Source organism: Phyllostomus hastatus, unplaced genomic scaffold, assembly GCF_019186645.2.
Source record: "Phyllostomus hastatus isolate PE091 unplaced genomic scaffold, TTU_PhHast_1.1 phas_contig_210, whole genome shotgun sequence".
NCBI lineage: Eukaryota > Metazoa > Chordata > Mammalia > Chiroptera > Phyllostomidae > Phyllostomus > Phyllostomus hastatus.
In genome coordinates this window covers 29,361,033-29,373,762 of record NW_025333737.1, presented here as the reverse complement: position 1 = coordinate 29,373,762, position 12,730 = coordinate 29,361,033, and the positions used below count along the sequence as shown (strand labels likewise).

The following is a 12,730-nucleotide window of genomic DNA, read 5'->3' as shown; positions in this document are numbered from 1 at the left end:
TCGGGAAGGCAGGAGCCGCGGTGGGCAATGATGTGCAGTGCCCGCACACTGCAGATGTTCAAAAAATGTGCAGAACATAGCACTTGTGTGTGTTTTTGCTTAATTTGTGGGCAAAGACTACATACAGGTACAGAAAATAAATCCTCTTTTGCAACCCAGAACTCATTGTTTGGTATGAGTTTTGATACATACAAGAAGGAACATGATAAAAAAAATGTGCAGAACAAATAACCCGCCCTATGGTGGTCATAAGTATTGAGGGAAATAGGTTCGCTTTGGTACTACCTGCAGTAAGATAAACTGGTATGATCTTTCTAGAAAGTAACCTATGTATTAAACACCTTTAAAAGTCAAGCACAAGAATTCTACTTGTGGAAATTAACTTTAAGAAAATAATTGAATAAGTGCACAGAGATGTTAATAATGTAGCAAAAAATGATTTTTAATAGCACAAAACTGAAAATAATCTACAAGTTCAACAACAACAAAAAAACAATGATAACCATACTCTTAAAGTACAGTAAATATTGACCTGGCTGGTGTGGCTCAGTGGATTGAGCACAAACCTGCAAACCAAAGAGTGAATGGTTCAATTCCCAGTCAGGGCACATGCCTGGGTTGCGGGCTTGGTCCCTTAGTAGGGAGCACATGAGAGGCAACCACACATTGATGTTGCATTACCTCTCTTTCTCTCCCCCTTCTCCTCTCTCTAAAAATAAATAAATAAAATCTTTTTTTAAAAAAGTAAAAGTAAGTATCTTTTCATGGCAGTAAATGTTTGCCACAACCAAGTAAAAAAATATTCTAAAATAATATAGTATGATTCTAGTTTTCTCTTCTATAGGAGTAACAATAGAACCTACCTCATATACTTAAATGATAATACTTTTAAAAAAATTGATTGTAGAGAGAGGAAGGAAGAAAGAGGCACAGAGAGAGAAACATCGATCCATTGTTCCAATTAACTTACGCATTAATTCATTGATTGATTCTTACATGTGCCCTGACCAGGGGTCAAACCCACAACCTTGGCATATGTGGATGACACTCTAACAACTGGTTTACCCAGCCAGCACATAAATGGTAACACTTTTCAAGAGCTTAGCACGGTGCCTGGTGTATAATGAAAACTCAGTAAACTACACCGAGATTACATTTGGAAGAAAAAACATACAGCAAATTTCTAGAAGAATACACACTGATACTATCAATAGTTAACTTCTTGTAATAATTATTTATGCTTCTCCATATTTTCTAGTTTTCCTACAATAAATACATAATACAAAATGTTAACAAAAGTTAATTATAGATACTTTGTCTGTTTATTGGTATTCTCTAACTTTTTTCCACATTTCTAGTACAGTAAATTTTTTTTAAATTACTATTTAATAACATGACCACTCAAGATGTATTAATGAGTAAGAAGAACAGATTAGAAATCAGTATGTATATAAAACACAATCTTTTTTGTTTTTAAGTAGGAAGATACAAAGGGAGGGAGGTAGTAAAAGGGTATACACAAAACTGTTATGAATGACCAGATTATGGGTAATTGCTCCTTTTTGTTCATCCACAGTTCATAAATTTCTTGAACATATTACTTTTATAATGAGAAAATTATTAGACACACAGATCAATGGAACAGAACAGAGAGCCCAGAAATAAACCCACACCTTTACAGTCAATTAGTATTCAACAGAGAAAGCAAGCACATACAACGGGCTAAAGACAGTTCATTCAATAAATGGTGCTGGGAAAGCTGGACAGATATGTGCAGAAAAATGAAACTAGACCACATTCTTACACCACACACAAGAATAAATTCAAAACGGATTAAAGACTTAAACGTTAGACCTGAAACCATAAAAACTGTAGAAGAAAACATAGGCAGCAAAGTCTCGGACACTGCTCACAGCAGTATTTTATCAGATACATCTCCCCAGGCAAGGGAAACAAAAGAAAAAATAAACAAATAGGACTACATCAAACTAAAAAGTTTTTGCACAACAAAGGAAATCATCAACAAAATAAAAAATCCACAGCGGGAGAACATATTCGCTGATACATCTGATAAGAGCTTCATATCCAAAATTTATAAAGAACTTACAAAACTCAACACCAAAGAACCAAACAACCCAATTACAAAATGGGCAAAGGACCCAAATAGACACTTCTCCAAAGAGGACATGCAGATTGCCAACAGGCATATGAAAAGATGCTCAACATCACTAATCATGACAGAAATGCAAATTAAAACCACACTGAGATACCATCTCACACCTGTCAGAATGTCTCTCATCAGTAAATCAAACAAGTGCTGGCGAGGATGTGGAGAAAGGGGAACCCTTTTACACTGTTGGTGAAAATGCAGACTGGTGCAGGCACTGTGGAAAGCGGTATGAAGATACCTCAGAAAATTAAAAATGGATCTGCCTTTTGATCCAGCAATCCCACTTCTGGCAATATATCCGAAGGAACCCAAAACGCTAATTCAGAAGAACCTAAGTATCCCTATGTTCACTGCAGCATTATTTACAATTGCTAAGATATGGAAGCAGCCCAAGTGTCCATCAGATGAGTGGATAAAACAACTATGGGACATTTACACAATGGGGTACTACTCAGCTGTAAAAATGAAGAAAATTTTACCCTTTGTGACAGTATGGATGGACCTGGAGAACATTATGCTAAGTGAAATAAGCCAATCAGAGAAAGACAAACACGATATGATTTCAGTCATGTTGTGGATTCTAATGAACAAACTGCAACTACCATACAACAACAGAGACAGACTCATAGATAGAGAGCAGGATGACAGCTAAGGGCGAGGGAAGGTCGGGGTGGAGGGACTGAGCAAAGGAGAAAGAACTCATGGACATGGCCAACAGTGTAGTGACTGCGGAGGGCAGAATGCGGTATAAGGGGCCTAAAGGGTAACGAAGAAAATACAATAAAAAGAGAAAAAATTATTATTACAAATTATTGCCCTGGCCTGGTGGCTCACTGGTTGGAGTGTCATCCCATACACCAAAAGGCTGCAGGTTCTATGGCCAGTCAGGGCACATACCTAGGTTGCAGGTTCAATCCCCAGTTGGGGCATGTACGGGAGGCAACCGATCAATGTTTCTCTCTCACACTGATGTTTCTCTCTATCCCTCTCCCTTTCTCTCACTCTAAAAATCAATAAACATATGCTTGGGGGAGGAGTAAAAAAAAATTACTAAGTACATCAAAACTGAAGCTATAACCTCCTCCACAAGCAGCACCATCATTTTGCATTTGGGAATGCCTGGGTACACCGTCACCAGTCAATCCCCCAAACCAGAGTCAGTCATTCAAATCTGTCTCCTCTTCATCTTCCGCATGTCATCAACCTCTTTACGGCTTTACTTTCTAAGTGTCTCTCATCTCCACTCTCCGTCCTCAATGCTTCAGTCCCGGCCCTCAGTTTTCAGATGCATCTGGCTTCTCTCTCCAGTCTTGACTTCCTTGTCTCAACTCCCAACCCACTGTCCATACTACTTAGAATGATCTGTCTAATACAAACTCGATCAGGTTACTCCTTTTCCTGTAAATACTTCAACACTTCCCCATTGTTGCTGTGAGAAAAAGCCGAACCCTCAGCTTATGCCTCCAGCTTCACCTCCCACCATACCCCCTTCTCAAGCAATAATCTAAACTTCTGTGTCCTTTCTCACAAATCGGCACCCTTCCACATTCTGCTTCTGCAACTTCGAGTGTCCTCCCCGTCTCTTCTCTTTCTGGCCAAACCTCACTCATCCTTTAAGACTCAGCTTAAGCACCGCTTCCCCCCAGAAGCCTCCTTTGACAGCCTCCTCTCTAACCACTAGCTGAGGGGTCCCACCATTCATCTGTGCCCAGCACAGAATCGGCTTGTTGACTTTCCTGTCCTGCCCATCATGCTGGGGCCCTTGAAGGCAGAAACTCTCTCATTTCTGGGCAATGGCATTACAGATGATTTTTATCTGCATCTTTTTGTTCATTTGCATATTTTCCTTCTCTTTTATTCACACACACACACACACACACACACACACACGCCTAGCCCAGTCTCCGCCACTTAGCCCCTAACGAAAGGCTATTGAAAGGCTAATGACTAAAATAGCATGATGCAGGACATTAATCCAAAAGGTTACAGAGATCGCGGGAGGTGCTTTGGGTCCTTGAGTCCCACTATAACCAGAGCAGCTCTGCTTTTATCTTTACTCACTGGGCTTCCACATAAAATTTCACCCAAAAGTGGGGGGGTTCATACATATTCTCAAACAAAATGTCTAAAAAGCAGAAGTTATGGGGAAAAAACAAGTTGGCAGACCCAAACTCTTGTCCTAGGTCAGAAATAAATGAGCTGGGCAAGTCACCTGTCCTCTGTAAGCACAATTTCTCATCTGTTAAACACCTAACACAACCCCCACATACAAACACCTCTGTGAGAGTCATTCTCTAGACTTACTTTTGCTTCTAAATTTTACAAAAATGAGGTAAAGCACCCAGGTTGCTTCTTTTTCGTGTGATACCATCCAAATATAGTAAAAGTGGCTGCCTCCTGGGTTCAGAAGCCACACTGTTTTTTAAAATCTCATGGCCAAACCTTTAAGTCTTCTTACTAATACATTCCACAAACTCCCTTCTTTCTTGATGGGGTGTTAGACTTCATGGACTTGGTTTTAAAATGAACTGATTTGGAGAGGACAAAGAAATGAAATGGTACTGAGAAACAACCGCCAGAAATGACCATCCCTTTCCTCAAAGATGCCATAGAAATGATGCACTGACCTTTTTCAGAACGAATAGTTTAAGGGGGGGAACACCAGTTATTCTCTGATGCCACCTGTCCAAATCTCCAGACTGAACCAAAACAAGATCACAAGAAGTCATTATGGTCCTAGGAGGACCTCTCAGGAATCAGATTCAGTAATACGGGCAGACTTGACTTGTTTATTCTCCATCTTCCTGAACCACAAGTCTTTGAGTATGGTATGTCTTATACCATGGAAACGTAAGTATGCACTAAGGTTTTGAGACAGCCAAGTGGAATGATTACCTACCTGATTGAAAGTGGGAGGCGGAGGAGGACCAGGAGGGGGCGGAGGGGGAGGAGGAATTGGCATCCTTGCCCTGCTCGCAGTTGGCACTGCTCTCTCTCTGTTTTAGTTTGCAGCTTGAGGTCACTCATATACCTGGAAATGAAAGAGAAATTCATGAGAACTCTGCCATTAAAGGCACTGTGTATCAAGAGAACTAGGGGATGGGGCATGACACCAGAGAAACTAAGCACCTCATTTCCTAGCTCCACTATGACAGAGGCCAGGGCTTGTAAACTTTTTTTTATGGAAGGCCAGATAATAAATATTTTGGGCTTTGTAGGCTGTATATAGTCTCTGTCGCATGTTATTTTTGTTTTGATGTTTTTCAAATGAATAAACTTTATTTATTTTAGGTTCGGAGGAGAACAACAGAAAGTACAGACAGCACTCACATACCCTGTTCCCGCCGCACACATACACAGCCTCCTCCACCACCTACAGCCTGCGGAGGTGCGTGTGTTACAATGGAACCTACATCGACACCCCATTATCGCCCCAAGTACACAGTTTACATTAGGGTTCACTCTTGGTGTTGTACATTCTATGGGTTTGGATAAAGTATATAGACAACTATCCACAACTGTAGTATCACACAGAATAGTTTCACTGCCCTAAAAATAACCCATGCTCTGTCTATTCATCCCTCCTTCCTCCCGACCTGTCAACCACTGATCTTTTTATTATGTCCACAGATTTGCCTTTTCCAAAATGTCATATAGTTGGAATCATAATAGGCAGCCTTTTCCAATTGTCTTCCTTCACCTTCTTCCATGTATTTTTATGGTTTGATAGCTGATTTCTTTTTAGTGCCGAATACTATTTCATTGTCTGGATGTACCACAGTTTATTTATCCATTCACCTACTAAAGGACATCTTGGCTGCTTCCAGTTATGAAGAAAGCTGTGTGGACATAAGTTTTCAACTCATCTGAGTAGATACCAAGCAGCACGAATGCTGGATCACATGGTAATAAACTGCCAAACTGTCTTCCACAGTGGCTGTACCATTGTGCATTCCCTCCAGCAATGAAGGCGAGCTCCTGGTGCTCCACATTGTCGTCAGTGTTTGGTGTTGCCAGTGTTCTAGATTTTGGCCATTCTAATAGGTGTGTAGTGGCCTCTCACTGTTTTAATTTGCAATTCCCTAATGACAAAGGAAGTTGAACATCTTTTCATATGCTTACTTGCCATATGCAATGTGTGTATCTGGTCAGGTGTCCGTTCGTCTTTTGCTAGTTTTCAATCAGGCTGCTTGTCTTATTGTAGAGTTTTAAGAGTTCTTTGCATATTTTGGATAACAGTCCTTTATCAAATGTGTATTTTGCAAATATTTTTTCTCAGTCTGTGTCCTGTCTCATTCTCTCAATTTTTACATTTAAAATATGTAAAAACCATTCTTAGTACATCGGCCATACAAAAACAGACCATGGTTCATATCTGACTCACAGGCCACAGATTACTGGCCCCTGAAGTAATCACATTGCTGGAATCTTATCACAGCATAAATACCATAAGTGAGAAGTTAGCTACTTATCAAGTTACCAAAATATATACAGCTATCCAATCTACTATAGTGTGTAAGTGACCCTCATCGTACAAATGAGACTAAAGCCAGTGAGCTGTCTGACCCTAAGATATTAAAGTAGGGGGCAAAGACAAAACCAAAACTCAGGCCCCGGCCGATGGACTCGGTTGGAGCGAGGTCCCACACACCTAAAGGTTTCGGGTTTGATCCCCGGTCAGAGTGCACACAGGAGGCAGCTGAGCGATGTTTCTCTCTCTCCAGCCCCCTCTCTAAAATCAATGGACAAATGTCCTCATGTGAGGAATGAATGAATGAATGAATCAAAAACTCAGGAACAATAGCTACACCTCAAAAAGCTATCCCAAGGAAATCCCAATTCTTTGTTTTTTTAAGGCTTATTTTTCATTCTCATTTGAGAAAGAGAGGAAGGGTGAGGGGGGAGAGAGAGAAACAGAGAGAGAAAAAGAGAAGCATCAATGTGAGAGAGAAACATTGATCAAATGCCTCCTGCACATGCCCCAACTGGGGATCAAACCCAAACCCTAGGCATGTGCCCTGACCGGGAATTAAACCAGTGACTTTTCAGTGAACAGTACTCCAACCAACCGAGCCATACCGGCCAGGCCAAAATCCCAGTTCTTGACCCCCACAAAATCAAAATCAAAATAACATGCCTACCAGGGACTATAACTTACAAATGACAGGAAAGTTTCAAGATAGGGTACTCAACTTCATTAATTAACCCATGGAAGAACTACTCCCAAGCAAGGTGATAATGAAATTAGGACCCAGAAAAATCCACAAGCAGCGCCTAGCACAGATGGGTGACCATGTGTACCAAGCCGAACCTAAAAGATCCAACCAGTTTAGCAATCCATTGGAGAGGTTTGGTTCTGAACTCTTTAAAGGGGTGATCAAAATCTCTTTGTGGTTAAAGGAGTAACCAATTAAATGTGTCTCTCAATGCCTTGGGAATGATGAAAGGAAAAGGCAAATATTCCAAAGGTTCTATAAAACCAAGAACCTTTATAGGTGCATAGGATTTGATCAGAAACATGATTGTGAAGGTCTTCAAAATGCCAACTCCTCCCAGGGTAATGCCCCTACAGGCCGGCCAGCCAACAGGGCTTCTTGCTCCAACCACAAAGAACTAGACAGCACTGTAGCTAGGTGGTTCCCATGGGGGATGGTGTCGGAACTCACTCAAGAAACAAGCAGCTAACTCCCCTCCAGGGGAAATACCTTCTGGTGCTGCTTTCAAAACTAAGCCTAGCATTTCTCTGACAGGTATTGAACACACTAGGCTTTAAAAATTGATCAAAATAGTAAATTCTCATAAGCAGGCCATTTATCACGGGGCGGGGAACGGGACACAAACTGAAAATAAAACATGAAGAAAAAAATTCTTCTATTTCAATTCTCTGGGTTCTCTATGACTATTTTACTCCAAAGCCCCCACAGTATTCTTTTAAAAAGCTAGCAAGAAACATAGGGAAAATAATAGTCTGTCAGAAATAGATGTTTACAACTAGTGCCAATCACCTCCATTCCTGACTTGTTTGAGTTTCCAGTTCTACCTTTGCCACTGCCACAGCTGACATGATCTCCCTGAATGACCAGGAAAAGAGATTCAGACAAGCCCCTCGTTCTTCCCATACCCGCAGGTGATCCAGCCTACATGCTATAAAGTAAGAAATGACCTAAAGGAACAACCTGTGTCTGACAGTGAGCACCACTTACCAGGCAAAGCATCAACTGCTAGCACGGGAAATCTCTTTCTGAGGTCAACCCACTACAGACGACCACTAATATATTACACAGCTAGAGATGCCTTTTTTATTTTTAAAATTTATTTTATTGATTATGCTATTACAATTGTCCCACTTTTTTCCACCTTTGCCCCCCCACCAACCAGTTAACCCCCCTCCCTCTAGCATCCCTCCCACCCTTAGTTCATGTCCATGAGTCATGCATGTAAGTTCTTTGGCTTCTCCATTTCCTATACAGTACTATTCTTGACATCCCCCTATTTTGTTCCTACCAGTTCTACTTCTTAATCCCTGCACCTTTCGCCCCATTCTCCCCTTTCACCCTCCCAGCTGATAATTCTCCAAATCATCTCCATATCTATGATTCTGTTCCTGTTCTGGTTGTTTGCTTAGTTTGGTTTTTTAGATTCAGTTGTTGACAGTTTTGAGTTTGTTGCCCTCTTAATGTTCATGGTTTTTATTTTCTTCTTTTTCTTAAATAAGTCCTTTTCACATTTCATGTAATAATGGCTTGGTGATGATGAACTTCTTTAGCTTTACCTTGTCTGGAAGGCACTGTATCTGCCCTTCCATCTAATGAGAGCTTTGCTGGATAGAGTAATCTAGGTTGTAGGTCCTTGCTTTTCATCACTTTGAATACTTTTTTGCCAGTCCCTTCTTGCCTGCAAAGTTTCTTTTGAGAAATCAGCTGACAGTCTTATGGGGACTCCTTTGAGGTAACTCTGTGCTTTTCTCTTGCTGCTTTTAAGATTCTCTATCTTTTTAACTTTTGGCATTTTAATTATGATATGTCTTGGTGTGGTCCTTGTTGAGTCCAACTTGTTTGGGGCTCTCTGTGCTTCCTGGACTCATATGTCTACTTCCTTCACCAGATTAGCGATATTTTCTTTCATTCTTTTCTCAACTAAGTTTTCAATCTCTTGCCCTTCCTTTTCTCCTTCTGGCATCCCTATGATTCAGATGTTGGTATGTTTAAAGTTGTCTCAGAGGTTCCTAAGCTTGTCCTCATTTTTTCTGAATTATTTTTTCTTCTTGCTGTTCTAAATGAATGTTTTTTCCTTCCTTGTGTTCCAAATTGTTGACTTGATTCTCAGCTTCCTCCCTTCCACTGTTGGTTCCTGGTAGATTTTTCTTTATTTCACTTAGTGTAACCTTCGTTTCTTTCCTTATGTTTTCGCTATACTCAGTGAGGTTTTTAAGCATCCTCATCACCAGTGTTTTGAACTCTGCATCTGATAGGTTGGTTATCTCCATTCTGTTCAGTTCTTTTTCTGGGACTTGTTCTGTTCTTTCATTTGGGCCATATTTCTTTGTCTTCTCAATTTGGCAGCCTCTCTGTTTTACGTAGAGGGGCTTTTGACTCCCTGTAAAAGGCATCTGTAAATTGTGTGGGGTGGAGCTTTAAGTAATTACCGAGTCGGGGCAAATGGCTTCACTACTGTGTGGCTGTGTGTGGGGGAAGAGCTCAGAGAGGGTACAATGCCACTGCCTGGCTTCTGGAGGTTCCCCCACATAGTCCATGCAGGCCCTTTAAACAAATGTTCCTGAAAACCTGGTAGTTTCTTGCACTGCCCCAACCTCCAATGATTTTTACAGTCAGAAGTTATGAGGATTTATCCCCCAGTGCTGGAACCCTGAGCTCTATGGTCTGGCCTGAGGCTGGGACTGCTGGCTCCCAAGGTATCCCTCCTGATTTTTATCTGCCACACATGAATGTGGGACTGCCCATTCTGCCACTGCACGCCTCTTCATGCCACACTGTGTCTCTGCACCTCTCCACGCCCGTAACTCCGCCCCCCCTACCCATCTGGATGAATGTGGCTTCTTTAAATCCTTGGTTGTAGGACTTCCATATGGCTCCATTTTCCAACGCTTGCTATTTGTTTTGAGAAGTCGTTGTAATTCTCTCTGAGGTTGCGCAAGGAGGCAAAGCGTGTTTACCTACACCTCCATCTTGATCATAAGTCAGATGCCTTCTTAAAACAGGTTCAATTCAAATTCCAATTTCAAAATAGATCCATCAAAAAAAGATCACCTTCATCAAGTGACTAACTGTAGTGGCGACTACTGGCAGTGGCTCGTAACCTTTCTTCTGCCTCCATAAAGACTGCATGGATGCCGCGCTCCAATCAGTGACATGGAGTATACAATGGTACATACATACACCGCAGTAGGATGTCATCGAGTCCGTTTTACGGTGAGGACCCTGAAGCCCCAGGAGTGGGAGTGCGTGCACACCAGAGAGAAGGGGCAAAACTGAATGACGTGAGGGTGACCACCTAACCTCACTCAGGAAGGAACTACAAAGTTAGGAGTCAATTTAGGTCTTCTCATCACCTTCTACTTCAATCACTGAAAAAAAGTCTCCACTGGAAATTGGTTGGATTTAGCAAATTCTCTATTTTTCCAAATTAAAATTCAACCCATTCCCAGTTTCTATCCTAGTGATAGAATATAATCAGTTCTCTGTTTTCCAAAAGCAGCCAAACTTATGGAAAATTAAATTAATACAACTTTCCTTTGCATGAAAATCCCCAAAGAAGCTTTATTACAATGAATTTAGGATTGGCACGTGCCATCACTAATTCAATACAGAGTCTGCTTTGGGAACTGCTTTTAGTTAAAAATAAATGAACCAAAGCCAGAAGGGTACTGGATTTATCAGGGTGATCACTTTGTAATATATATAAATGTCTAATCACTATGTTGTATACCTGAAACTAATTCAGTATTGTATGTCAACTGTAACTGAAAAGTGAAAAATAAAATTTAATGAACCAAAAACAGTTCATAAAGTTTTATGACAGAAATAAATTTTAGTGACCAACTATTTTTAGTCAAAGGACAAATTCAGGCCTCCTGGAGCACTGTCTATTGCAATTTTAAGAATCTAACATTCCTGAGATTAAACTTAAAAAGTGGGTTCGCTACAGAATTTCTAGTCTTTCCTTTCTATTAAATTAGAACAACAAACCTCACCATCTGTGCTCTTCAGAGTCTTTGATTTTCAGAAATATTGTGAGACTGCCTCTAGTTCAGTAATACAGCAATTTTCATTCCCTTCTTAAGCCCTTCCATCTACCCCATGATATAATAAGCTTTTCACATCCTCAAGAGTCAATTTCTGGGAAGGAAGGAAGGGAGGGAGAGAGGGAGGGAGGGAAGGAAAAGAGAGAAAAGGAGGGAGGGAAGAGAATGCAGGACTTTTTTTTTGAGATACAGGGTTTTTTCTTTAAGATTTTATTTACTTATTTTCAGAGAGAAGGGAAGGGAGGGAGAGAAGCATCGATGTGCAAGAGAAACAGTGACTGGCTGCCTCTTGCACACCCCCAACTGGGGACCTGGCCTGCAGTCTAGGCATGTGCTCTGACCAGGAATCGAAGTGGCAATATCTTGGTCGGCGGAACAAAGCTCACCCCACTCACTAAGCTACACCAGCTAGGGATCAATTTCTTTTAAATAAAGATCAGAGAGCATTATTTCAAGTCTTCCTGATGCTAAATTTATCAAAGAATTCAGAGATGTCTTCATAAAACCATGAAATTAACTTTTGAAAAGTGCTTTCTTATATTCCTCAAAAAAACCAAAACTATTTTTCTATTCAACTTCCTAATATTTCACTCAAATATTCCCATATTTTAGGAGCAGGAGACTTCTGAGTACAAAGACACTGACTATTGCATTTTGCATCTGAGAAATAAAGAACCCAATTTAGTTGTTGCTTTTTTCATATGTTTAAAATCATGTAAGAGGTATCCTAGTTACCACAACAATTTGGGGCCTTTATTCAAATGACATTCTGCTGTTATAAAACTCAAGTTTCAATCCCAAGTTAGTTTAAAAAGAAAAAAAAATCAGAAACATCTAAATCTTAATGCTATCTGCTTTCGTGCTAACAGATCTCAAGTAATAGCACTTTCCTTTAATCTTGGCTTTGACTACAGAGTAAATTACAGTGTCGAAGTACCCAACAAAATCGCACAGGGGGAAAAAACTGACCTTAAAATGTAGGCTGCCTACCCTCAGCAGAGTCTCAAAGGTCTCAGTTCTACCTCACAAGAATAAGTTATATGGCCCTGGCTGTGTGACTCGGTTGCAGCGTCATTCTATTCACCAAAGGGTTACTGGTTCAATTCCCGGTCGGGGCACATACCTATGTTTTGTGTTTTGATCCGTGGTTGGGATGTGTAGGAGAGGCAAACAATTGATGTTTCTCTCTCCCTTCCTCTCGCTCTAAAAAATCAATGGAAACATGTCCTCGTGTGAGGATTTAAAAAAAAAAAAGAAGTTACATGAATAGGAATTTGGGATGTCAACAAGAAAATTAT

General features: G+C 40.6%; 1 protein-coding gene and 1 non-coding gene across 6 annotated transcripts in view; one reads left to right on the top strand and one right to left on the bottom strand.

Moving 5' to 3' along the window:
- Positions 1-12,730, bottom strand: part of WIPF2 (WAS/WASL interacting protein family member 2) — a 45,986-nt gene that overhangs the window by 18,743 nt on the left and 14,513 nt on the right. For 4 of the 5 annotated variants that reach the window (XM_045836449.1, XM_045836447.1, XM_045836448.1 and 1 more), the window contains one exon: positions 5,070-5,201. In XM_045836449.1, the coding sequence (XP_045692405.1) occupies positions 5,070-5,132 (63 nt within the window). In that variant the 5' untranslated portion in view covers positions 5,133-5,201. Of the gene's footprint in view, positions 1-5,069; positions 5,202-12,555; positions 12,636-12,730 lie in introns of all 5 variants that reach the window. The other variant, XM_045836450.1, reaches the window with a different exon arrangement.
- Positions 79-205, top strand: LOC123817800. The gene has a single exon (XR_006785514.1). It is a non-coding gene; the product is annotated as a small nucleolar RNA SNORA40 (small nucleolar RNA).